At 41.8% G+C, this 26,402-nt stretch overlaps 5 protein-coding genes across 8 annotated transcripts in view; 4 read left to right on the top strand and 1 right to left on the bottom strand.

Moving 5' to 3' along the window:
• Eip74EF (Ecdysone-induced protein E74) overlaps positions 1–11,136 on the top strand; it is a 71,992-nt gene extending 60,856 nt beyond the window's left edge. For all 3 annotated transcript variants that reach the window (XM_070285246.1, XM_041777288.2, XM_041777287.2), the window contains 3 exons: positions 5,725–6,108; positions 6,474–6,788; positions 8,507–11,136. In XM_070285246.1, the coding sequence (XP_070141347.1) occupies positions 5,725–6,108; positions 6,474–6,788; positions 8,507–9,489 (1,682 nt within the window). In that variant the 3' untranslated portion in view covers positions 9,490–11,136. The remainder of the gene's footprint in view (positions 1–5,724; positions 6,109–6,473; positions 6,789–8,506) is intronic.
• A 1,890-nt stretch (positions 11,137–13,026) lies between these two features.
• On the top strand, positions 13,027–20,276 carry CycT (Cyclin T). 2 transcript variants are annotated; one of them, XM_017162911.3, is made up of 4 exons: positions 13,027–14,382; positions 14,497–14,542; positions 15,426–16,054; positions 16,125–20,276. In XM_017162911.3, the coding sequence occupies exons 1-4, from the start codon at positions 13,797–13,799 to the stop codon at positions 18,323–18,325; spliced, it is 3,462 nt and encodes a 1,153-aa protein (XP_017018400.1). In that variant the 5' UTR covers positions 13,027–13,796; the 3' UTR covers positions 18,326–20,276. The 2 variants fall into 2 exon arrangements, with proteins under 2 accessions (XP_017018400.1, XP_070141008.1); XM_070284907.1 differs by lacking the exon at positions 14,497–14,542 and having other exon boundaries at positions 14,252–14,382.
• Positions 20,263–21,478, bottom strand: LOC108071877 (brachyurin). Its single transcript, XM_017162805.3, has one exon. It carries the CDS (start codon positions 21,468–21,470, stop codon positions 20,664–20,666), a length of 807 nt encoding a protein of 268 aa, XP_017018294.1. The 5' UTR covers positions 21,471–21,478; the 3' UTR covers positions 20,263–20,663.
• Positions 21,479–23,626: 2,148 nt separating this feature from the next.
• Jon74E (Jonah 74E) lies at positions 23,627–24,670 on the top strand. Its single transcript, XM_017162878.2, has 3 exons — positions 23,627–23,936; positions 23,996–24,258; positions 24,320–24,670. The coding sequence occupies exons 1-3, from the start codon at positions 23,698–23,700 to the stop codon at positions 24,631–24,633; spliced, it is 816 nt and encodes a 271-aa protein (XP_017018367.1). The 5' UTR covers positions 23,627–23,697; the 3' UTR covers positions 24,634–24,670.
• A 703-nt stretch (positions 24,671–25,373) lies between these two features.
• On the top strand, positions 25,374–26,363 carry LOC108071918 (serine protease 1-like). The gene is made up of 2 exons (XM_017162877.2): positions 25,374–25,675; positions 25,744–26,363. The coding sequence occupies exons 1-2, from the start codon at positions 25,389–25,391 to the stop codon at positions 26,297–26,299; spliced, it is 843 nt and encodes a 280-aa protein (XP_017018366.1). The 5' UTR covers positions 25,374–25,388; the 3' UTR covers positions 26,300–26,363.
• Positions 26,364–26,402: the final 39 nt, after the last annotated feature.

Below are 26,402 nucleotides of genomic sequence, written 5' to 3'. Positions count from 1 at the left end.
CGAAATTCAGTTCATACGACAATGAGAAATTGCTTGATATGCATAAAACAGAGGAGGTCACAATTGTAGGGAAATGGTTATGAAAATAGGTATTTAGAATTATATTATAAACAGTTTAAAATGTAAAAAAAAAACATAAAAGATGTATATATAATAAAATTTCTTCTTATCAAAAATACAATGCATAAATGCAATAATAAAGTTTGAATGCTTTTATTAAAAAAGTTTTAAAAAAATCCCCTTAATTCAGGAGTTACAAATTTTGGAACCTTTAAGAATTTTTTAAAAAACTTAAACTAAAATTTTAAATCGACTTTCCAAGGAGAACAATTTTCTTAAAAATATTTGTAAAAAAACTCCATAAAGGAATACTATTACTTTGACCGCATATAAGAAGTGTATAAACAATGAGAATCTGGTGTTGGCACTGGTGTTGGTGTATGTGTGTGTCTGAGCTGCCTGCCTGCTTTTGTCGTCTGGTGGTGGTGTGCGTTATCCGCGAGACCTTGAACTTGAGACTGAATTTCCAAAAAGCGTACACACCCATACAGAGGCACGAAAAAAAAAAAGTGAGCAACACAGAGACAGTCGAACACACTCCGATACATACATACATACATACAGTAATGCCAGCCGCAAAAGAGAACAACAACTGGGGTTTTATTCTTGGCACCAACACAGACGCATGTGAAAGCAGCAGCAGCAGAAAGCCGGCAGAGGCGGGCGGAGGCAGCGACAGCGTCGGCGACAGAGGCATAAAAGCCAAAATAAGTCAGCAGGCTGAACAGGAATTTAGAGAGCCGCGAAAAGAGAGTGAGTGAGTGAGGGAGACAGCATGGGGGAATGGGGACAGGAATGGGAATGGGAATAATGGGGATCGTGCAAAACAGAACGAAAAAAAAAAAACGAGGCAGACGGGAACCGAAAAAAATGACAGCAAAAAAAAAACGGGGAAGAGAAGACATTCACACCAACGACAACAACAAATACTACAATTGCCAAACAAGCACATAAATTATAATATTTAAATATAGAACTTTTGCGTTGTTGATTTTCTCTGCTGTCCTGCTGTTGCCGGCTTCCTCTTCTTTTTTGTGCATTCTATTTGCCTCTCCCTCATGATTTTGGACTGCAATTTTGAATATCCGAAATAACTGGAAGTTGCTTTCTTTCCAATTCACACAGACACACTGGGTAAAAAATAACACTGCCATAAATTGTATTATTATGATTATTAGTAATAAATAAATAAATGTGTATCCCAAAATGTTGGCACATTTTTTTCTGATATTTTTTTTATTATTATTTGATTCCGGTTTGGTGCTAAATTGCGCACAAGTGAAATTATCGATACAAAACCATTTCTAGTTGTTATTTGTTATTGTTTTTTGTGTCGTTTTTGGCTTTAGAAATTCGGGGAATTCGTAATAGTTTTTTGATGAATCGAATTTGCATATGTTTTTACCTATTTACGAATGGTAAACAAATGGTTCAGCAATTAGGAGTCTTAAAATAAATATAAAGGTGATTTAAAATAAGGCTTTAACCTTTTAAACTGAATATATTGTACCCTTTACCTTGATCATGTGATTTTTAAGTCCTACTTCTACATTACTTATACTTTCTTAAAAATACTACTTACTCTTAATAATACCTTCAACTTGTTTAAATCTTTATAAACCACCTACTATAATTTCTTACCAATACAATTTCCCTTGTAATTTGATCTGCCAAAAGCCAAAGCTGTAATAATCTCTTTGTTGAATATACAATTTCATTTGCTAACTTTCAACTGATTAATGTCAGCTACAAATACCTCCTTAGCTTTTATTTTTTGTGATCAAAAGTTGAGCTCAATAGGTAAATCCCCCTTCAGCGCGGAACCCACATACATAAATTCACTTTTCGTTTCCTACCAAAAAGCCGCCCACAAAAACCTCACCGAAAAAAAAATACGGCGGGCATTGGGCACATCAAAAAATAGGCCAATAACCAAAAAATGCCATAAACAATTACAAAATTTGTTATTGTTGTTAGTATTGTTGCTGGCGGTGTGCAATTGTTGTGTTCAGCAGACAGGCGAGCAGCTTCTACTGCTTTCGGAAATGCTACGAAAATTGTAAACAAAATTCAAGCACCTCGGATGACGCCTTATCCACCGCAACCAACAATAAATCCAAAATGCGAAACAACCAAAAAAAAGAAGAAAGCTTGATTACTTTTTTAAAACGAAGTTTAAATACCCTTAAATTAGGGTAATAAATACCTTTGAAAACCCATAAATTATAAAAATCTTTTAAAACTAAGGCTTTGAAAAGGAGCTTTTTATTTTATTTATGTGAAATAGATGATTCATTCCAAGTTCAGAATATCCTTTCTCAACTTTATAATAATATATAAACCACAATAATATTATTTAAATTAGGAATACTTAAAAACCATTACAAGCTCCTCAAAAACTCACTATACCTTCCCATAGAGCATATAAACATAAAAAAAACCTTTGGGCGGGCGGCTTTATAAGGCGGACTAATCATGCAGCAACAACTACACTACACACATAACTCTGACATATATGAGTACGCCGAATATTCGAGTTGTTGCCCGTCGTGGTAACGATGGAACGTACCTACATTGACCTACTATTGCGGCAAAATGCTGCGCTATCCGCCGGAGTTGTGATGTAACTGTCCCAAAATGCCGCGCACATATCAACGAGCCAGTTCAAGTCCAAATTCGTGGAGCTCCCTCGCTCGATTCGAATTAAACAAAAGACAAAAATATAAATAAATAAAAAAATAGCAAAAAAAGAAATAGCCAAACCCAACACCAGTGCAACTTTACCGTTAATTTCTTTGTGTTGTGCGTTTGTGTTATTTTTTTATTATTTGTTGTTTGCCAATTTCGCTTTGTTTTCTCGTAATATATTTAATTTTTTTTTTCTGTTTTTCTGTTTATATGTTTTCTTGTTGTTGTTGTTGTAGTTTTCTGCTGGTTTTTATTAGACCGCATTTTTAGAGGTCAGCGCACATTTGGCGCAGCATTGCAATGTTACCTTTACCGCTTGGCTATTTGTCTTTCTTTCTCTGTGTTTGTTTTTGTTTATGCACCATTAAAGCTGAACCTCTGACGGACCCAATTGTTGGTTTTTCCTATATTTTTCTATTTTATTGTTTGCTGCCCCCTTTTTGAGGCGCCACCGCTAGCAAAAGGTACAGTGAAAGCTGCCACAATGTGTACTGCCAGGAAATGTGTCTATAAATTTGGATCTTCCTGCCGTTGTGTACACCTGGGCGTATGCGTAATATAAGCGGTCATATTACTCATACGCCCAGTATGCCGCAAATACAGGAAGCAAACCGCACACGTTTCGCACGATATAAATACTATTTTTAAAGTAAATAAATATAAGTACCGTAAATATTTCTATGAATGCATTGCGGTTTGAGTTGAACGTATATAATTTACATTTTTCTTAAATTTTAATATAAAAAACTTAAATGTATATATCATAATGAATAATTAATACAAGTTTAGTATAAGTATTTGTGGGAATTTTCATTCAAATGTAATCCATTAATGAACCTAAGTACTTTGCTACAAAAATATCAATGATTTATTAAGTTAAAACCCAAAGGCTAAAATTAAGCACAGTTTTTTCTCATCACATGTTCTTCTATTTAGTTTTGTATTTATTCTTTATTTTTTGCAAATTTGCAACGTCATTTGCATGTCATCGATTTATTGTTGAGAACTTCACTCAAATCAACTCGTCGGCGGACACCTGCAACAAATTACGCATACGCCGCGTATGCCTCAGTAAACAACAACACGTGAGCACTTCCCCACGGAAAAAACGGAAAAACTAAGAGGAAAAATAAAATTTGAGAAAAAAAACTAAAAGAAAATACTTACACACACACACACACGAGAAATATCGAGGCAAGTGACAGGCATTTCCGACATTTCCACTTCGACAAGCGATTAAAGCCCAAGTAAATAGAGTAGAAACTAAAGGAAATTCTCGAAACGAAAACCTGGCGAAAATTATATTTATAATTTCCGTTTAAAAAGTTGCTGCAACAGCAGCAGCAGCAGCAACAGCTAGCTAATTGTGGCCAGGGGTGGCATTCAGGGGGAGATGGCAGGGGAATGTGCGCTTTGTAACCATTGCAACCGCACAGCTGTTTTGTTGCCGCGCGATTTCCGTCACGACTTTTTTTTATTTTCATTTTTATTTTTATATTTTTGTGGGTAAATACGCTTTTGTGCCATATTTTGTTCGCTGTTGCTGCCGTGGCTTTACATATAGAAAAAAAATATGGGTTTTTGCACGCAGAGAAAACATGTAAAAAAAATTGTATTTGTAATTTTTGAACTAAGTATGTTTTTTTGTGAATCTCCTTAAAAGGAGCCTAAATAATCAAAATATTGCACTTTACTTCTTTCCCTTTAAGTTCTCAAGTTCCTTAGTAGTTTCTGCGAGTGTACCTACATATGTATGTATGTGTGTATGTTAGTATGCTTGTAGGCATGGTATTTTTTACATGCTTCTCATTCACCCACAACGAACGAACGAGGAACGGGCGGACGAGCAAACGAACGAATGAACGGAATAAGCGAAGCGGGCGGCAATCAAAACGAGACGATGGCGGCGACGACGTTGTGCTCTGTGTGTATTTAAAAAGCTGTAAAAAGCACTCACACAGAGATAAAGAGGCGCGCACACTGGCGCACACATACACACAACCACAGGCGCAACATGCAATAATGCAGCCAGCAAAGCATAAATTGTAAACTCGTCGTCGTCGTCGCCGCAGCAACAACAGCAACAACGGCAGCCACAGCGCCGTCAAGCCTTGACCTGATTTCTCTTCCTCTCTTGCTGCCAATTGTGTGAGTGTGTGTGTGTGTGTGTGAGTGCTTGCAAGCCTCATTGCTCCGCGCTTTGCCTTTGATGCAGTTGTGTGTGCCTATGTGTGTGTGTGTGAACAGCTTGACATTCAATGCAATTTTTGTTGTTGTTAGTTGCTGTTGCTGCTTTGCTTTTTCCGCTGCAGCGGCTGCTGCATGAAATAAGTGAAAATGCACTTTTACTTTTTCAGCTGCAAAGGAAAGTGAGAAGCTAATTTTTTTTTTTGCTCTTTCTCTTTCACTGTTTTGCTGCTGTGGCTGCGAGTTCATGGCTCACCAAATTGGGGCATTTCAATTGTTTCACTTCACTTCGTCTCTTTCGTTTCGCGTTCGCCTCTTTGCGCCTGTTTTTTTTGCCTTTTTTTCCACTCAACAACAACATGACATTTCTATGAAATTATGATGCGAATTTTTACGTATTTATTAGCTCTTGTTGGACTTTTTGACATTTTTGACAGGTCTAAAGACGACGAGGGCGTAGTAACTGTAAAAAAATAAAGGGTAACACTGAAGTGGGGGCGGTCACTTATAATACCCTGCTGTGAGGTTAAATATATCCCGTTACCAAAGCAGAAAGCTGTAAAAGACAACGGTAATGGGGTGAACTTGACTCAGTAGAGACTCCTAATGAAAATATACAGGGTAATTTGTGGGACTACATATATTACATATATTTACATATATTATTATAAAAGCAAATAAATTTAAAATATTATTTATAATTATTTTGAAATTTCTTAATCTTAATATTATTTGTAAGTGCAAAAATATCACCATTTCAAATTTTCTCTTATTTTCTCACCCTTACAGATACTGAAATTCCTATTGTGAAACAATCGACAAGTCCGGCGCCTCAGCAGCAGCAGCAACACTCCCAGCAGCAGCAACATCTCCAGCAGCAACAGCAGCAACTGCAGCAGCAGCACAATGCAACATCCTTTGCCGGCGCCACAGCATTGCTGCATATTAAAACCGAGCAGAATACTTTGCTTACACCGCACCAACTGCAGCAGCAACAACAGCAGCAGCACAGCTTACATGTTGCAGGAGGCGGCAACAGCAACAACAATAATGCACACCAGCAGCAGCAACAGCAACCGCTGGCCATTCCGCACCGACCGCTGCTCCATAATCTGCTCAGCGGCGGTGCCATCCACAATCCGCACCACAGAAACTATACGACGGCCACAACAGGTGAATAATACACATTAAAAATAAATGACTTATTTTTTTGTGCAAGTAAAGGAAGGATAAAACACTTGAGATGAGAGAGATAATGCCAATGATATATGTTTATCATGATGAGTCCTTGAAAAAATTACAATTCGACAAAGAAAAAAATCAGGAAACATTTTTAAAGCAACCTTTAAAAAAGGCAATCTAGTTTCCGATATTATTTACAGTGCACCGAGTTGTGAGGCGAGCGTGTCCAGTCGCAAGGTGAACCACTGCACACGCCCTCGACTCGATTCGTTATACTTGTATATGTATATTCATGTCCATATCGATTGCTAATTACCCCTTTTCTTTTTCGTCCTCGTCCTTGCTCCCGTTTGCAGGTTCATTTCCGCCCAGTCCGGCCGACAGCGGCGTCTCCGATGTGGACAGCTCCAGTTCCGGTGGCCAGCCCTGTGCCGACGAGCTGAAGGCGCGCCTCGGGATGCCACCGGCCTCCTCCGCTGCCAACAACAACAACAACTCTGCATCTGCGTCCGCGTCGGCATCTGGATCTGCGTCCGCATCGGCAGCAGCCGCAGCAGCAGCAGCGGCGGCGGCAGCGGCACACCTTCACACTGGCACATTTCTGCATCCGAATTTATATCAGAACAATGCGGCGAATTCGCTGAGGAACATATGGAATCGCAGTGTTGGGGGTGAGTATATATACTGTATGCCCATAAAGCATTTGGTTATCCTGGCAGTTGAATGTGGCTAAAACAAACTAGGGATGTTGGGATTTATGTAGGGAAAATACTCAATTTCTTGAGAGTCCTTTGATTAAAATTAACTCTTAACTTACAGTTGTGTAATGTCTGCTTTTAGGCGCTTTTTAAAGCGATTTAAAGTCTGTAGCAAAAGGATTGCATTTTTAATTTTTCGATTGGCAATTAAAATAAATTATATTTTAAAGAAATTTAAATAAAATGTAATTATTTTTTCGGTTCATTTTGTTTGCATTTGTTTAGTCTTTCAAGCTCGACTTTAAACGGATTTTCTGATATCTTTGCCAATTAATCACATAACCTAATGTGGCATTTGCATTTTTTTTTCAATCAATCTGAACTTAGGATAATCTGTTGCATACATAATGCACTTCTAATCCGAGCTTACTTTTTTTTTTTGCTGTAAAAATGTCAACGCTCACACACACACACTGTGGCAGTACAATCAATTGCAATGAGACTGTGTGTGCTGCACTCGCTGCTTTTATGCTCTCTGCTCGTGTCCGTATATATGTAGGGGTGCGTGTGCATTTATCGCTCTCAGTGTGTGTGTGTATAAAAATCTGTGGTCATCGACACATTGCCTTTGCGCAAATTGTGAAGGTCACAACGACAACGAAAGCAGCAACAGAAAAAGCAGCAGCAGCAACAACAGCAACAGCAGCAGCGCCAATGTGGCAATAATGGCGCTCTGGCTCTCTTTTCTTTTGGCCAGAGAGCGCGGGAGAGCAAGAGAGAGCAACTGCAACGAACACGAGCCAAATACGAACTCGCAAAACGAACCAACGAAAGCGTCCGTTGCTCTCTGTATGCTTGCATATGTGTGTTTGTGAGAGAGTGCTGCTCACTTTTGTTTTTATTCAGTTGGAGACTGCCCCCCGGCCCCCTCCTACTCTATCTCACACTCGAACTGGCTGAGCCGTGGAATTGGGCAACGTCAGGCAACAGCAACAACTATAACAGCAACGCCGGATGTAAAAAAAAATAAACTTACTAAATAGCATACAAAATTATACCTGTGCCACTACACACACACACACGCGTGCAAACGGTGTGAAATAGTCGCAAGCGATCGTTACCATGGGATAGATAGGGATTCTAGCAAATAAAAATCTTAGTTTGCGAAATATTCTTAAAGTGGAAAAAAAAACTTAGCAAAATTCGAATCTTTACCAATAAAATAATCAAATTATTGATTGACAAAATTATTTAAATAGTCAGGGGTTGAAAAAAAAGTTTGAACTATAAAAATTAGTATTATTCTCATTTAGCTAATATTTAAAATTAAATTTTCCTCGGATTTAAAAGAGAAAATCATACGACATGTTTCGTTGCCTACTTTTTGGCGGAATAATCAAGAAAGCACCTGAAATATTATTAAAGGTTTACTATTTTTATTTTACTATTTATCTGATTAAGTTAAATTTTAAAACTTTAGTTTTTTTTTTTAATTATTTAGTAGGAAAAATACATTATTAAGTTTAGATCTAAAATGTGTACATATATTTAATTTTTAAGTATTTTTTTTTTAATATAATAATATTTTTTTAGGAAGAATTAGTTATTTTAACATGGGATTTTTTATACATTATTTTTATCACTAAGATAAATTGAATTTAATTACTTAATCAATATTTTTTTCTTTTCAGTGCCCGATAATTACTATGGCAGCAATGGCGCCGGTAGCGGTGGCGGTCAGCCAGGATCCGGAGCCAATCCCCAGACTCCTGGCTATCTGCCCTCGTCCTACTTCACCTCACCGACGGCAGCAGCGGCGGCGGTCTCGCAGCGCGGTGCCGTCCACAACGGCTATCATTCCCTACACCAGCAGCAGCAACAGTCGCAGCAGCAGCAACAGGCGCAGCAGCAGCTGAGCCACCAGCAATTGTCGCACCAGCAGCAGCAGGCGCTCCATCAGCAACTGCAGCAGCAGCAGCAACAACAGGCGCAGCAACAACAGCAGCAGCAGCAGCAACACCCGCACTCGCAGCTGAACGGTGCGCATCCGCACTCACATCCGCACTCGCATCCACATCCGCATTCGCATCCGCATTCCACAATCGCTGCAGCGGCTGCAGCAGCTGCCGCAGCCTCCGTGGTCAGCAGCAGCAGCAGCGCTGTTGCAGCGGCGGCGATGCTGAGCGCCAGTGCAGCGGCGGCGGCAGCGGCCAACGCCTCCTCGTCCTCATCCTCGGTGATCCAACCGGCGACGTCCAGCGTCAGCTACGATCTCTCCTACATGCTGGAGCTGGGCGGCTTCCAGCAGCGCAAGGCGAAGAAGCCGCGCAAGCCCAAGCTGGAGATGGGCGTAAAGCGGCGCAGCCGGGAGGGGTCCACCACCTACCTGTGGGAGTTCCTGCTAAAGCTGCTCCAGGATCGTGAGTACTGTCCGCGATTCATCAAGTGGACGAACCGGGAGAAGGGCGTGTTCAAGCTGGTGGACTCCAAGGCGGTGTCCCGATTGTGGGGAATGCACAAGAACAAGCCGGACATGAACTACGAGACGATGGGCAGGGCGCTGAGGTACTACTACCAGCGCGGCATCCTGGCCAAGGTGGATGGCCAGCGGCTGGTCTATCAGTTTGTGGATGTGCCCAAGGATATCGTGGAGATAGACTGCAATGGTGTCTGAGGGGGAGGCCTGTAAATATAAAGGATCAATGAGTGAAGGATCAAAGAAGAAAACATAGTGGTTCTCCGGGGGGGAGGGAAAATTAGGGTTAGGGATTGGTCAAAGCAACCGGCTAGCGGCAATAGTGGCTTCCAAGGCCACGCGAGGGCGGGATCTAATGATAACTTGATCGATGATAACGAGATGATGATTTCTTTGTACATGCGTTAAGTTACACACACACACACACTTTTAGCTGATAGTCCCAATATATATATGATATATACCTATGTATATCCACACCCTGTGTCCTGTACCCTATACATACACCCCTGAAATAATGATGATCTATTCATTTGGCGTTAGTGTTGTACTTGTAACTGTAATTTTAATTGTAAACTTTAAACTTTAAACTGTAAAACTGTAAACTCTAAACTGTAACGGTACGTTTAATTAATGAATATTGTTATTATTGGTTATTATTATGAATATTATTACGATTATTAATATTATTATTATTATTATTGCTATATTGCTATTGCTATTGCTATTGCTATGGATTGATTCATATTGATATTCGATAAACGTGTGTAATATGTAAAAAATGAGCTACAAGAAATTCTCTATCTCTATCCGAAGATCTAAAAGCTAAATCTAAATCTAAAACTAAATCTAAAGTGTATATTGCCTAGCCTAATATCTTTTCAAACTGCCCCCCAAGTTAGGCCCCACCTGCCCCAGGCTTTAGCCTTGCCGATCTGAACGATCAGGTGCGTTGGTGTCTAGGCTTGGGTCAATTGTTTTTGTTGCTTATTTTATAAAGGAAAGATGGAAAGAGATGGAAATTTATTATTTCATAGTTTTATAGTTAATTTTACGACTACATTTAGGTTATTTATTTAAGTGTTTCTCTCCAGCTAAAACCCTTAACTTCTCTCCCATACAAAAACATACACACACATCCTATAACTGGAGGTAAAAAGCCCAGGCAATCTGGTGGTCTAAAACTTTCTTTGTAATTATTATTTCGTAAGTCTTGTATATTTGCAAACAAACTCACAGGATACAAACCCGAACGAACACACACTCCTTGAGCAGTCTTAGAACACCAAAACCTCACACACACTCAACTCTATCGATCTGAAGTTTATGTTTATTTAAAGAGCAAACTATGTATTTTTTGTTAACGTCACACTGCCACAGATCGAAACAGAAACCCCTGAACAGAACAGAACAGAACCAGAGATATAGATTCAGCTTCAAACACTGCAACACCGCAATCCTCAATGCAATATTAAAACCAACAACAATTTCCAAACACTGCCCAAAACGTGCAATCTCTTGAAAGGAAGAAAAACCCTTGAATAGGACAAAAAAAAACAACAAAAAGAGAATAAAACCAACTCCTAGTTCTTTAATCTACTTCTTTAATAGTTGCGTTCTCTAAGTACCTTTATCTATTATTATTATTATTATTATTATGTATGTGTACGTGAAGATGAAATCTACAATATATCATTTTGTTTATGATGATTGATTTGGTTGATATGATGATATGGATATGATGCAAAAAATAAACAAAATGAGTCTTGAGTTCAACTCTCTGTTCATTGTAAACAATTTTTTATGATTATTTTTTATTTTTTAAATAAAATTATTATTTCAATTTGTGCATGCGTTTTATTTACCACAAAAAAAAAAAACAAAAACAAAGAAAAAACTCCAACAGAAACAAAGAGAAAACTAGTTTATAAGCAAAAGATAAAGATACAAATATATGGAACCCGCTACAAATTTGGAATCTAGATATACCTCCCATGACAAGTACATAAGTTATAGCATATTCAAAGTCTATATAGGATAATACCAATATTTATATAATCGCGTCTCCACAGAGCAGAGCACATATTTTAGATAAAGTCGTCGGATTGGTGTATTTTGTAGTTTTAAGTGACACCACACACCACACACATCGCGAGGTCTCAGTTTATGAGGTTTCCCATACATCGGATCATGGATATTTATATATATATGTCTATAAACCATTATCTAGACGTAACTCAGTTATTAGTTATTAGAGGATGCATATTCCCATGTTATAAGGATGATCTAGCAGATAAGTTGCACCCACAAAACAGAGAAAGCAGAGAGGAATCGAACAATATATTAGCTAAAGATTACGACTCGAGTACAACGAAATCTGAGCCATACCTCCCACAGAAGGCAGCTTTAAATCGGGACAGTACTTTCTCGTTTGAATTTCCGGAAATCCCCAGAAAAAGACTCTCTCTCTGACTTGAACCCCCAAAATATTTATATGGACGATAAACTGTATATAAACAACTTCTGGACCTCATGTTTCCACTTGGTTATAAACGTAAACAACGTATTTTAAATATATATATATTATATATACTTACACACCAATTATTTGTTAAATTGGATAACCCCCGAATGCTGGATAAGACCAACTAAATTAAATACCAAGGAATATCGATGCCCTCGGGCAGGATTTCTAGGCTTACTAGGCTAAGGACAACCAACAAAAAACTCTATTGGTAACTCGGAAAACAACAAAAAACGAACCGAAACTATATAGCTTTTAAATTAAATGTGCGATTATTGGATTGGTTTAGATAAATATGTTGAATGGATTAATATTAATTACGAATATTATGACTAACCCTAAGTTAAGAACTTTTCACATTTGTTTTTTTCGACTTTTTGTTCAATCTTTGTACATTTAAACAGACAGCTTTTGAACTGTCTGTCGATGAGAAATCAGCTAAAGCCAGCCACAATATATATAAAATATATATATTATACTTTAAACTTTAAAGCATATATTTGTAGTAAGGGAATGAAAGTTGGATCGATGAAACGATATGGTACGTAGGTGAATTTTATGGTTAGGAGCAAGCGAACGGATTAGATTAATTTTTATAAGAATGCATTAAGACAAAAAACGAAGCAAGGACAAAAAGTCACAAGCTAGCATAATTATTTACTGTTATGACAACATAAGAGTTTTAAGGTTTTTAGCTAAATTTTGTATATTTTAATCTACAAACTATAAAATATATATATATATATTATCTGTTTTATAAATAACAATAAACGAAAATGTGTTTTTATTGACGATTTTAAATGGGATCAGTATTGCTCAAGTTACTTAATTAAAATTTAAATCTCGCGGCAAAAGTACAGTATGCTCGGATTTGCTATTTACCAACACTGACAACTGACGCTGTTGACATTGGTGCTGCCAGATGCATAAAATATCGATATATTTAGCCCAACATCGATTGAGGTCACAGTATATTTTTGGTATATTCTTAGAACACTTAAAATTCGTTGTGCAACATTAAACTAGGAAAATAATATTTTCTAAAATTAAAATAAAATATTCTCATTACTCAAAACAATCCTTCAAGTTTTTGTAGATGATATTTCATAACATTTAAGTACTGGAACAAAAAAATACCGCACCAGCAACCCCATCGATATATCGCAACTATCGCCAGCTGTCAAAACATCGATAGGCCGTCACCATCGATAGCTCTGTTGTATCGGCAACGGTCACACTGTCTACAAATACATAAAAAACATTTTTTCTTGCAAAGTATTTGTCATTGTCCACATTTCACGTTTTTCGATGCGTTTGTGGATAAAATAACGCGCAGTGAACGACCCCAAATGGTGCAAGTGGCCGACGCGACGGCAATAGCGATGCGAATAACTATGAATTGACGCCAAGTTGCATAACGTCCGTCGCTGGTTAGTGTCAGTGTGCTCGGCTCGTCGCGTTCCGTTTCCTCCGTCGCTTCGCAATTTCCAGAAAGCAAAACCTCACCACACCACGCACACACACACACACACGCGCGAAGCGAGCAGCGCGGCGGAAAAAAACAAGCGAGGAGTGAATGTGGATGTGAATGTGGACTACCTCGCCGAATGTGCGTGCATTTCCTCCCAGTTCCCCCCGAGTCTGAGTGTGGCATAGCCGATGCGCTGCACTGATCCCCGCTCCCCCCACAACCGATCCGTCGCCGCCCACGCCACTGCAGCAACCAGCAGTCGCAGCACATACACACCAATACCAACAACCGACGGCAGCCCGCAGCCAGCACCCATACCAGCGCACCCAAGCACCGCGCAGCACGGCCGACAAAGAAAGAGCGCTGCTGGCTCTCTCTTCCTCTTCGTACAGTTCCTACGGCTGAAAATCAGCAGCAGCAGCAAAAGCGGTAGCAGCGGATTCCGCGGCGCAGTAAAGGAGGCTTGCATGTGAACGGGAACGGAGCAGCAGTAGCAGCTACAGCAGCAGCATGAGTCTCATGGCCACGCCAATGCCCCCAGCGGCCACGGCGCCATCCTCTTCGGCCAGCAGCGGTAGTGGTTCCTCCACTCCTGCCCCGGCCAACAATAACAACAACAACAATAACCTGCCGTTTGAAAAGGACAAGATCTGGTACTTTAGCAACGAGCAGTTGGCCAATTCACCCAGCCGAAGATGCGGTATCAAGGGCGACGATGAGCTGCAATACCGCCAGATGACCGCCTACCTAATCCAGGAGATGGGCCAGCGTCTGCAAGTGTCACAGCTGTGCATCAACACGGCCATCGTGTATATGCATCGATTCTATGCGTTCCACTCATTTACACACTTCCATCGGAATTCGATGGCCTCGGCTAGCCTGTTTTTGGCCGCCAAGGTGGAGGAGCAACCAAGGAAGCTGGAGCATGTGATTCGGGCCGCCAACAAGTGCCTGCCGCCGACCACCGAGCAGAACTATGCCGATCTCGCCCAGGAGCTTGTCTTCAATGAGAATGTGCTGCTACAGACGCTCGGCTTTGATGTGGCCATCGATCATCCGCACACGCATGTTGTGCGCACCTGCCAGCTGGTCAAAGGTAGGCACCCAATACCAATCGGCTCTAATGCCATGTCCTCCCATGATAACCCAAGGCCATGTCGGATGGTAGCCGGTTGAGCGATTGAGTACTGATTACTATGGTATATTTTAGCATGCAAGGATCTGGCGCAGACCTCGTACTTCTTGGCCTCGAACAGGTATGCGCTACTCCCTATGGTAATCCCTCCTCCACCACCACCTCCTCCTCCTAGACGTGTTGCTCCAAATTGGAGCTCTGGTATAAGCGGTGTATGCGTGTGTGTTTGTGTGCGGGTGTAGGTTGAGATCCTGTCAAGAAAACAGGCAACTCGTAAAGTCTGTCCGCCTACCTGACTTTGCCAATCGTTAGTGCCAGGTAACAAAGAGAAAAGGTGAGGACTTAGAGCCAAGGTCACAGCAGGGCAGCATCTTTAAAAAAGGAAAAGGAATATGTTTCCTGGTCTTTCGCGTTAATTATCCTCTCTTGCCTGACCATAAACATTGTAATTTGGCTGGGAAAATCCGACAAATGTCAAGGAATATCTTGTAATTCCTGGAAAGGATACAGTATAATCTCTCCGCGTTAATTATCCTGCTGGAAAAGTGGCTAAAATTTCGCGAAATTAATGTGTAATTCGAGGAAAAGAATTCAATGTATTTTTGGCCTATAACTTTCTCTTGAATTTGCCATTTTTGGTCAGGGGAAATCCCTTAAATCCTTAAAAATAAAGTAAGTCCTTTCAGTAATATCTTTCCACGTTAATTATTCAGCCGGAAAAGTGGCTAAAGTTTATGGAAAAACTTATAATTCAAAGCAAGGATTGCAGATGTCTTTTTGCCTTGTAATCTTCTTTAGAATTCTCCATTCTAAACCGGGGAAATCCCCTAAAAATAAAGAAAGTTCTTCTAACAATAAACCGTCCTGTTTTTCCATGATCCAGAGAGGATACCAGCTAAAAGAAGCCTTAACCCAAACCCCCTGCACACATTCACCCTACCAAATGTATTCTATTTTGTAAACTCTTATCCTAAACCAACCTAACAACCATCCATGGCTCGCAGCCTGCATCTGACCTCCATGTGCCTGCAATATCGACCCACGGTGGTGGCCTGCTTCTGCATTTACCTCGCCTGCAAGTGGTCCCGCTGGGAGATACCGCAATCCACCGAGGGCAAGCACTGGTTCTACTATGTGGACAAGAGCGTCTCGCTGGATCTGCTCAAGCAGCTGACGGACGAGTTCATAGCCATCTACGAGAAGAGTCCGGCGCGTCTCAAGTCCAAACTCAACTCGATCAAGGCGATTGCCCAGGGTGCCAGCAATCGGACAGCCTCCAAGGATAACAAGCCCAAGGAGGACTGGCGGGTGAGTGAGATGATGAAGGGATATCACTCGAACATTACGCCGCCGCCAGAGCTGGTCAATGGCAACGACAGTCGTGAACGGGACAGGGATCGGGAGCGGGACAGGGACAGGGAGCGTGAACGAGAGCGTGATCAGTCGTCCTCATCGCTATTGCCGCCACCGGCGATGGTGCCGCAGCAGAGACGATCGGATAGCATACACCAGCGTTCGTCCTCGGTGTTGGGTGTATCGGCCAACGGCTCATCCTCCTCATCATCATCGTCGTCGTCCTCAAATCACAAGTTGCCAAACTACCAAGGCGGCATGCCACCTGACCAGCATCCAGGTGAGTGTCCTAGCTCTGCGCTCTCTTTAAGCTAAGAAACGGAAGTAACAGCTGGTTTCCTCTTCTGCAGATCACAAGTCCAAGCAGCCGGGCTACAGCAATCGCCTGCCATCGAGTCATCAGCGTAGCAGCAGCAGCGGCGGCGGCGGGCTAAGCTCCTCGAGCAGCAGCAGTAGCAGTCAAAGGAGCAACTCTTCATCCTCGTCGTCGAGTCAGCCTGGTCGTCCCTCTCTGCCGGTGGACTATCACAAATCATCGCGCGGCATGCCGCCGGTGGGTGTGGGAGGCATGCCACCTCATGGCAGCCACAAGATGCCACCGAGCTCCTCTAAGCCTCAGCAGCCGCCGTCGCAGCAGCAGCTACCGCCGCCCAATCATCCATCCGCCTCAAATTCTTCTTCGGCCTCATCGAGCATGTCCTCCAAGGACAAGTCGCAAAGCAGCAGCAGCAGCAGCAAGATGTATCCGAATGCACCGCCTCCATACAGCAATAGTGCTCCTCCTAATCCCTTGATGTCGCGCGGCGGCTATCCTGGGGCCAGCAGCAGCAGCAATGGGGCACAGCCTCTGCCTCAGGCTGGCTATGGCAGCAGCCACCGCAGCAAATCCGGCTCCACCGTCCACGGCATGCCGCCTTTTGAGCAGCAGCTACCCTATTCCCAGAGCCAGGGCTACGGTCACATGCAGCAGCAGCAGCAGCAGGTGGTGCCTCCTCCTCAACAGCAGCAGCAGCAACAGATACCACCTGAAGCACAGCTGCCGCAGCAGCAGTCCAAGATGTCCCTCTTCAGTCCCGAGTGGCCCGACATCAAGAAGGAGCCCATGGCGCAGCCATTTAATGGTCTGCTGCCACCACCGCCTGCGCCTCAGGGTCATGACTACAAGCTGAACAATCATCCGCGCGACAAGGAGAGTCCCAAGAAGGAACGCCTCACGCCCACCAAGAAGGACAAGCATCGTCCTTCCGCCATGCAGATGAGCAGCAGCAGCAGTAGCAGTAGTTCCTCAGGCTCCTCGAAGTCCATGCTGCCTCCCCACAAGAAGATGTTGCCACATGGCGGCCCCGGTGATCTCCTAGTGCCCAATCCCGGCGAAAGCGGCAGCAGCCTGAAGCGAGCCAACGAGATTTCTGGCAGCCAGTATGGTCTAAACAAGCTGGATGAGCTGGACAGCGCTGCTCAGCAACCGCGGGAGAAGCTGCGCAAGCTGGATAACACCACAGGATTGCCTGCTTATTCCAGCTACGAGGAGAAACACACGCCTCTGAACATGTCCAATGGAATTGAGACCACACCGGATCTAGTGCGCAGTCTGCTGAAAGAGAGCCTGTGTCCCACGAACACCTCGCTACTCAAGCCGGACCCCTTGACCATGCCTGGTCTCAAGCCACCAGCTGAGCTGCTGGAACCCATACCCCCCACGCCGCCCATCAAGAAAGAGCCAGGCATTGCTCCTCTACCCAATCTATCGACTGTGGTGGCGCCACCACCAGCCATGGAAATGGATGTGGTGACCAAGCTGGCCCCTGGCGAGATCAAGGAGGAGAGCAGCAGCAGCAAGTCAGAGAAGAAAAAGAAAAAGGACAAGCATAAACACAAGGAGAAGGATAAGTCCAAGGATAAAACGGAAAAGGAGGAGCGCAAGAAGCACAAGAAGGACAAGCAAAAGGAACGCAGCAGCAGCAGTGGTAGCTCTGCCAACAAGGAGGGCGGCTCCACCCTGGCCAATGAACCGCTGAAAATGGTGATGATTAAGAATCCCAATGGCAGCCTGCAAGTGGGAGCCTCGGCGCCGCTAAAGCTTAAGATAAGCAAGAACAAAGTGGAGCCGAACAACTATTCGACGGGAGTGGGCATGCCGGGAGCTACAGGCTATGGTTTGCCACAGGCTACGGCTACGTCAGGGGCTAATTATGGCAGCAGCGGTGGCGGCGGAGGCGGAGGCTATAGCTCCTCTGGCGGCAGCAGTTCCGGTGGCAGCAGCAAGAAGAAGCACAGCGATCGTGATCGCGACAAGGAGAGCAAAAAGAGCAAGGATTATGCTAAATACAATGGAGCAGGAGCTGGTTCTGGAGGAGGTATCTTTAATCCTCTTGGCGGTGCTGGCGCCGCAGCCTCAATGGTGGGTGGTGGAATGAATGCTCCCCTAATCAGTGCCATTCCGCCATCCATGCTGCTGGCAGGGCCCAACAACAATGCAGCTCCACTGCCCATGGGCCTGGCACCGCCCAGCTCGCTGCCCTCCTCTTCCTCCGCCTACAACAAGAAGTAGTAAAGGTAGCAAGTCCCTTTTATCTTTGAGGGAGAAGCTAGATGCTAGAAGCTAGTTGTTTAGGATTGTTTCACTTTTAATTAAGCCCAAAAAAAAAGAGTAGGTAACTAAGGAATGCAAAGCGACGAGAGATGGAAAGTGGAAGCTGAAGAAGGCGAACTCAAAACAAGCGAAAACTTTATATTGTACAGCATTAATTAATTTATAATTATAAATACATAGAGCATACATACACACACACCGTACACACACACACACACACCACATAAAGCAGACTAGCTTGTAAGAGATCCGAATCCGGAGACACAGAACCATTCTTCTGAACAACCGTCTTAGCATTTAAGTTAGCAAATCAAATACAATATATATATATATATGCTGTACATAGCCACAAAAGAAGAAGAAATAACCCACAGGAAACTACACACACACACTGAGAGATATATAGTACCGACTTCCGCTTAGCAAATATGTATACCCAAAAAAAAAAAAGAAAATAGAAGCCAAGACAACGTAAGAGAACTTCAGAATAACCAAGGAGCGACGTAGAAACGAAAGCCTGCGCTTTGATTTTAAATTAAAGACGCCAAAAAAAAAACAAAAAACAAAACAACTACATGATAAATTATTTAAATTTAAATTAAACAAAAACTAGTTGCTAAAGCGAAAGTTAAGAAAAAGGAGGATGTGGAAGACGAAGTTGTGTATCTTTAGTTAGAAAAGTTATTTCCTTTACCTCTCACTCTCTCTCTCTTGAAAGTTTTGTGCCCCCCAATTTTACCACTTTACCAACCAATTTCAAATTTCAATTTCCTCACAAAAAACACCTAGCAATATTTATCATATTTTTTATTATTATATACAGTAATGTATTCTTTGTCAATGAAGAGATAACTAAATAGAGATCTGAATTGTTTCAGCTGAGGATATTATGTTTCAAGATCGCCTGGAACGTGTTGACGTGTAGCTTTCATTTGTTTTTAATTTATTTTTTAATTGTAGACTTAAGAAACAAAAAACCACAATTACCACAAACAAAACAAAAAATAAAAAACGAATTATGCGAAAAAAAAAACACTTAAAAACTATAAAAAATTTGAATAAAAACAAAAAATTGTTGTGCAAAACACTGAGAGAAAAGTAAAAGCAAAAAACAAAAACAACGTTTAAAATTTATCGAAAAGAAAAATGCAAGCGAAAACCAAGCTAAAACGTTTAAAAATGCTGAAAGAAAATGAGGAAAAACTATACAAAAACAAAAGTTAGGCATATAGAAAACTATATCTATCTATATTCGAGGCAGGAAAATGATAATGAAATGAAATTTTATGTAATTTTCGGCTAAGGCAAGAGACAAAAACTAAAACAAAAGGTTAAAGCGAACGTTGCGCGTTTTTCAAAACTATTCGTATTCGTATTCGATTTCTCTTACTACTGCATTAAGCTGCAAGCATATATAGCTCTAAACTATCACTACACAAACACACACCCCAAACACATACACACACACATCTTAACCCACATACAAATCACTGATTAAAACCATTTACTTTTAAGTTGATAAATACCCCTGAGGAAAACCCGTTTTTCTTTCTGAAGCGAATGCGTAATTTGCCTCTAAGATTTAGATTTTCCTTTTACATACTTATTCTTCCCCCCATATAGCCCCCTAAATCCCAAGTCTATTCCCCCCTAACTTTAGTTTTTTGTACATACTTAGAAAGCAAAATGGAAAACCCGCCGCTCGTTTGGTGGGCGGGCAAGTGTCCGGGTTCCATTGGGATTATTTGGTTGTGCATTCGAATATGGACGCACTCGGCTTTGGCCACGCCCACCAAGCAAGCGGCACGAATAAAAATCTTCAAAAACCAGGCAAAAAATTCTAAACAAAAAATCTATAAAAATGCGAAAAAATAAATCACAAAAAAAATCAGGAAAAAATTAAATACAAGTATGTGTTTTTATTTCGGGTTGAATTGGGGGTTTTTTTTGACAGGTTTAACAGGATATATTTTATTCTTACTTAATTTTATATATATTTTAAATGTTCTCTTATTGATTTTAAATATATTTTATAACTTAAAGTCATCTTAAATTTTCTTTTATTAATTTTAAAAATATTCTATAAGCCAAAGTCCTTTTAAATTTTCTTTTTTAAACTCTTAAACTTTATTTTATTAATTTTAAATATATTCTTAAACCTAAATTCCTTAAACATTTTCTTTTATAAAAAGATACATTTGTATCTAAAGTCCTTTTCATGTATTTTTTATTTAAAATTATATTTATTTAGGTTATAAAATCTATTTAAAATAAAGTAAGAATAAAATACATCCCCTTAACCAATAACATAATTTAGGATCCACTCCAAGTAGCTGCTAATCCGCGTAAAGACAGCCGGAAATCCCACCTGGCAGCCCATAGTGGTCCCAAAGGAGGTGGATCCTATCAGATAACTGACATTACCCTCTCGATAAACCAACGGACCACCAGAATCGCCATGGCAGGTGGACTTGCCGCTGGCAGTGCTCATGCAGATCATCTTCTCGGATACAGCTCCACTCCAGTACATACGGCACACAGGATACGGCATAACAGGCATCTCCACGTACCTCAGCACGGGTGAGACCGTGTCAGAGGCATCGCTATCCCTACCCCAGCCAGAGGCGAAAGCCCGCACGGAGTCGTAGGTGGGAAAGGATCCGTTAAGGCGACGCGGCAGACTGGCGGCTCGGATGCGTTCCGTGAAAGCCACGAAGCTGGGCAGTCGGATGAGCGAAATGTCATTGGCCACTGTGCTGGCTGTATAGTTGGAGTGGACAATGATACCCGCCTTGTCCACCACAATTCTCCGCTGGCCCGGCTCAGCCTCGTCCTGGATGTTGATGGCTCCCAGGTAAACGGTAACAGATTCCGCTTTGTCCATGCAATGGGCCGCTGTGATTATCCAATAGTGCGAGATCAAGGTGCCGCCGCACCAGGTGCTCAAGTTTCCTCCAAAAGAGACGTTCAGACCCGCTTGGTAGGGAAACTGACCCACCTCTGCCAGCTCGCCATTGGTAATGAAGGGTTCCAGCTTGTCCAGGAGCGGCACAGTCGAGCAGGAAACCAAGAGAAGAATAAAGGGTATCAAGAGCTTCAGCATTTTAGATTGATTGAACCAGCAATATGGTTTGCCTCCTGGTTATATAGAGGAAGCTAGACAGTGTTATCATGGTAGAGGCACCTGCTGAACTCTACCACTTGGAACTTGGAGCACCCTCAGAGCATTGATAGAGCAGGGATTAAGGCCACAGACTTGTCAGATAATAATATAACAACAGTTTTCCAATGACTCAGGCATGTGACCTTAGGAAAACTATAGACAAACTTATCTTAATTTCTCTCACTAAATTATAGTAACATTTTCATAAGCTTTTACAGATAACTAATTTTTATTAATAATGTATGTTTGCTGATAATAATATTATCTCTTCATGGTATTCTAATGCGCAATTAATATAGATAACGTTAGGTACTTAAAAAGAGGAAATGTAGTATACTTTGTGGTTACTTTTTAAAAGGTAAAAGTAATTATTATTTAATAAGGATTGAAAATAGAATATATTTAAAACAAGAAAGGAAAGTAACTTTGGGAATCAAAAATTAAGCATAACTAAGCCAAAAATGCCTTAATTTCAATTCGGAAAGTTGTCCTGAGTTAGTTTTTATAATCTTAATAAATCTGCATACTAAATTTACAAATTTCAAAAATCAAAATTTTGAGTCATTTTTGAGAATTTTAATGATGTAACCCCTTATCAATTTTTGAAAAAATTGATGAAAATTTTATTTCTTCAGAAAATGGCTAGAAGGACTCTCCTGTTAATGCTGAACAAGAATATATATGGTTTATAGGGTCGGAAATGCCTAGTTCACTAAATAAAAGCAAAATAATCTTCAAACAAGAAAGGAAGCTAACTTCGACACGCCGAAGTTTGTATACCCCTGCCGTTAAGCCTGATTTTATAGCCTCCCAATATGGCAAAATAGCTAGATGAGCATCACTGCCATATAGCCCGATTTTATTGCCCCCCAATATAGCAAAATATAGCCAGATGAGCATCACTGATGCACATGAGTATCACTGATGCAAGTGAGCAAAATTTCTAAAATTTGGCCGCTTTCCAAACTGGGGTAACAGGCGAACAGAAACCAGCAGCAAGCAACTGAAAACTGGTATAAACGGTTATAAAAACATTTGGCCAAAAATAATAAGTGGTATAAACTGTTATATTCCATTTTATGCATTTATACCTATTTGTTGCCGACAACAACAGCGTGATGGCAACAACAACCTTTTTACAACAACATTTCTACAGCAGCCCATCCAAATTTCCAAACATTTCCATGCAAATTGCCCGTTTCCCAAATTGGGGTAACAGGCGAACAGAAATCAGCAGCAAGCAACTGAAAACTGGTATAAACTGTTATAAAAAGTCCAAGTTTCAAACTATTTAGGAGCCGGCGCAAGTAAGCGGAGACTCAAACCTTTTGAATCCAAATTTAGGTGTTATTTTACAACTGCACCTGGTCACACTGAAACTAAAGGTTTGAGTCTCCGCTTACTTGCGCCGGCTCCTAAATAGTTTGAAACTTGGACTTTTTATAACAGTTTATACCAGTTTTCAGTTGCTTGCTGCTGATTTCTGTTCGCCTGTTACCCCAATTTGGGAAACGGGCAATTTGCGTGGAAATGCTCGGAAATTTGGATGGGCTGCTGTAGAAATGTTGTTGTAAAAAGGTTGTTGTTGCCATCAAGCTGTTGTTGTCGGCAACAAATAGGTATAAATGCATAAAATGGAATATAACCGTTTATACCACTTATTATTTTTGGCCAAATGTTTTTATAACAGTTTATACCAGTTTTCAGTTGCTTGCTGCTGGTTTCTGTTCGCCTGTTACCCCAGTTTGGAAAGCGGCCAAATTTTAGAAATTTTGTTCACTTGCATCAGTGATGCTCATGTGCATCAGTGATGCTCATCTGGCTATATTTTGCAATATTTAATATTTTTAAATTATTACTCTTAAATAACTATTCCCCAACAGTTTTCAAGAGGTTTATGCAATCTGGAGCACTCCACAGCCCAACTGAAGTGGATTGCTATCAAAAAACCCCATAATAAAATAAACCAAAGACCTGTGTAGTTATAATTTTTATTATTTCAACAATCAAATGGCGTTCTGATCAGTTGAGAAAGATAAACCGCAATCTCAGGCATTATAACCAATTCGTACAACTTTAACCAATCGCTGGAAAGATTAACCAACCATAAATCCTCAATCAAGCGGATGAAGTACGGCAGTGGCAGAGTTGGTTAACTCGGGAAAACATGCAAATCAGATTGCTTTTAGTTGCTCTGCTGATCGGCCTTCAGGGAGAAACGATCTTCTGCCTGGATCTGGGTCATGGAATCGATGGGAGAATTTCTGGCGGTGAGCTGGCCATAGTTAATCAGTTTCCCTACCAAGTGGGTCTGAGTATCGAGGAATCCAATGATCTGTTTAGCTGGTGTGGGGCCAGCTTGATCTCCGAACAGTATCTTCTGACGGCAGCCCATTGTGTGGACAAGTAGGTGTAGTTTCTTCTTCAAAAAAAAATGTAAGACTTTATTTATCAACTTTCCACAGAGCTGTTTCTATCACTTACTACCTGGGTGGAGTCCAGCGTCTGGCTCCCCGCCAGCTCATCCGATCAGCACAGCCTAAAGTGATTTTGCATCCTGACTGGAACTCTGACTCCCTAGAGAATGACATTGCTGTGCTGCGCCTACCCGAGTTGGCTCTCTTGGGGGACTCCATAAAACCCATAAGATTGCCAGGAATCTCATCTAGATCTTCCAGTTACGATTATGTTCCGGCCACAGCCTCGGGGTGGGGTCGCATGAATGATGGTAAGAATCCTGGCTTACCTAGAATTTCTTGTATTTTAATAACTACAATTTAATTTTACAGAATCCTCCGCCATTTCCGATCACCTACGTTATGTTGTCCGCTTTGTGGAGTCCAATGAGGACTGTTGGTATTCGTATGCCAACATCAGATCCACTAATATTTGCATGGACACCACTGGCGGACGCTCCACCTGCACGGGCGACTCCGGCGGACCTTTGGTTTACCAGGATCCCGCCTTGAACTCCGAAGTGCTAATTGGCATCACGTCGTATGGAAAGAAGTCTGGCTGCACCAAAGGCTACTCCTCGGTCTTTACACGGGTCACCTCCTACCTGGACTGGATTGAAGAGGTGACGGGAGTTGTTTATCCCTAGAGTTTGGTTTTCTCGATGAGGACTACACTAATAGTAGTGCTGGGCACTGCAATTATATTAAATGTTGAGCATTTTACAAGCGACTTTGTTTTATTTTTAGGGGAGAAGGGGGATAGGAAAATGAAATGAATGAAATAGGAAAGGAAATTAATATATTACAAAAATTTTTAGATATTTAAGACCTTTTATTAATATTATTGGGAAGCCATTTAATTGAGTATAAAGAGGCTAATCGTTCAGCAAAAAAGTATGCTATACATTATAGGTTTTTATAACAGTTTATAATAGTATTGATTTTGGTTTCTTATATCATCTGTGATCAGTTCCTAAAAGTTTCAATATATAACCAGCTAATTTTAATTAAAATGTATATATGTATATGCCTGTACGTATGAAAAGTCAAACATTCCTATCAAGGTCTATTATTTAATATTAAAGATTACGTACTTATCATGTATTGTTGCTCTTTTTCAACCTAAAAGTTCGTCAAAAAAATCCCCAAATTGTTTGCAGATTGTTTTCCCTGTTAGACTATCTTCTTTTGGCCAAAACCCAACAAAAACTGTAGAGTCACGGTCGCCTCCCTATCTAACAGTTTCAAGCAGATCACCTCTCATATCGCCCGGAATTGGAGGAGCATTACGTTACACATGGAACAGGGGAGCGTCAAAGGGGTCTGGCCACTCGAGCAGGTGCGGACGAGAGATCAGATAGTGATAGAGGGACGTCAATCAATAGGAACGGACTGTCTGGGCATGAGTATAAAAGCGACGGATGAGCCGGAGTGCGCCATACTTTCCACAGGTAGCTCCAACATGAAAGTTCTTATTGTCTTCGCCTTGGCCTTGGCCTACGCCTCGGGATCGGCCCTGCGCGCCGCTTCGTCCCCGGATGGACGCATCACCCACGGCGAGGATGCCCGCACCGACCAGTTCCCCTACCAAGTGGGACTATCCCTGAAGATTGGCTCCTCCTCGGCCTGGTGCGGTGGCTCTTTGATCGGCAACGAGTGGGTTCTGACCGCTGCTCACTGCACTGATGGGTGAGTTTTATCCCCCCAGTTCCTTGAATCCTGAATATCTCAGCTAATATTTATATCTCCTTCTTCAGTGTCGACTCCGTCGAGGTTTATCTGGGCAGCACTGTCCGTTCTAGCCCCAAGGTCAAGCACCATGTCAGCAGGGACGACATCATCATCCACGCCGACTGGAACAGCCGCACTCTGAGGAACGACATCTCCCTGATCCGCATTCCCCGCGTGGAGTACAGCTCGGCCATCGACCGCGTTGAGCTGCCCAAGCACGAGTCCCACTACTCTTCCTACGATGGCGATGAGGTGATTGCCTCCGGCTGGGGCCGCACTTCTGATGCCGCCAGCGCCGTGGCCGCTCATCTGCAGTACGCCCACATGAAGGTCATCTCCAACAGCGAGTGCAAGCGCACTTATCTGACCACCATCCGTGACTCCAACATCTGCGTCTCCACGCCTGCCGGTGTTTCCACCTGCAACGGTGACTCTGGCGGCCCTCTGGTCCTGGCCAGCAGCAAGGTCCAGGTTGGTCTTACCTCCTTTGGCTCCGCCGCTGGCTGCGAGAAGGAGTACCCGGCTGTCTTCACCCGCGTCACCAGCTACTTGGACTGGATCAAGGAGCACACCGGCATCTAAGCTGCTGGCGACTCTTTAGCTTTGATTATTAAAAGTTCTTAATAGTTTTTGAACATAAAACAAACGAATTTTGAACTGGGGGTGTACTGGAACCTGTTAAGGG

This window comes from Drosophila kikkawai, chromosome 3L, assembly GCF_030179895.1.
Source record: "Drosophila kikkawai strain 14028-0561.14 chromosome 3L, DkikHiC1v2, whole genome shotgun sequence".
NCBI lineage: Eukaryota > Metazoa > Arthropoda > Insecta > Diptera > Drosophilidae > Drosophila > Drosophila kikkawai.
The sequence above is the reverse complement of the archived record's forward strand: the minus strand, read 5'-3'. Positions and strand labels throughout refer to the sequence as shown.

Coding starts and splice junctions, on each gene's coding strand:
- LOC108071877 (XM_017162805.3), bottom strand. CDS start 21,470: ATGCTGAAGCTCTTGATACCCTTTATTCTTCTCTTGGTTTCCTGCTCG.
- Jon74E (XM_017162878.2), top strand. CDS start 23,698: ATGCAAATCAGATTGCTTTTAGTTGCTCTGCTGATCGGCCTTCAGGGA. Junction 23,937..23,995: donor GCAGCCCATTGTGTGGACAA/GTAGGTGTAGTT, acceptor AACTTTCCACAG/AGCTGTTTCTATCACTTACT. Junction 24,259..24,319: donor GTGGGGTCGCATGAATGATG/GTAAGAATCCTG, acceptor TTAATTTTACAG/AATCCTCCGCCATTTCCGAT.
- CycT (XM_017162911.3), top strand. CDS start 13,797: ATGAGTCTCATGGCCACGCCAATGCCCCCAGCGGCCACGGCGCCATCC. Junction 14,543..15,425: donor TACTTCTTGGCCTCGAACAG/GTATGCGCTACT, acceptor CATGGCTCGCAG/CCTGCATCTGACCTCCATGT. Junction 16,055..16,124: donor GCCACCTGACCAGCATCCAG/GTGAGTGTCCTA, acceptor CCTCTTCTGCAG/ATCACAAGTCCAAGCAGCCG.
- LOC108071918 (XM_017162877.2), top strand. CDS start 25,389: ATGAGTATAAAAGCGACGGATGAGCCGGAGTGCGCCATACTTTCCACA. Junction 25,676..25,743: donor GCTGCTCACTGCACTGATGG/GTGAGTTTTATC, acceptor CTCCTTCTTCAG/TGTCGACTCCGTCGAGGTTT.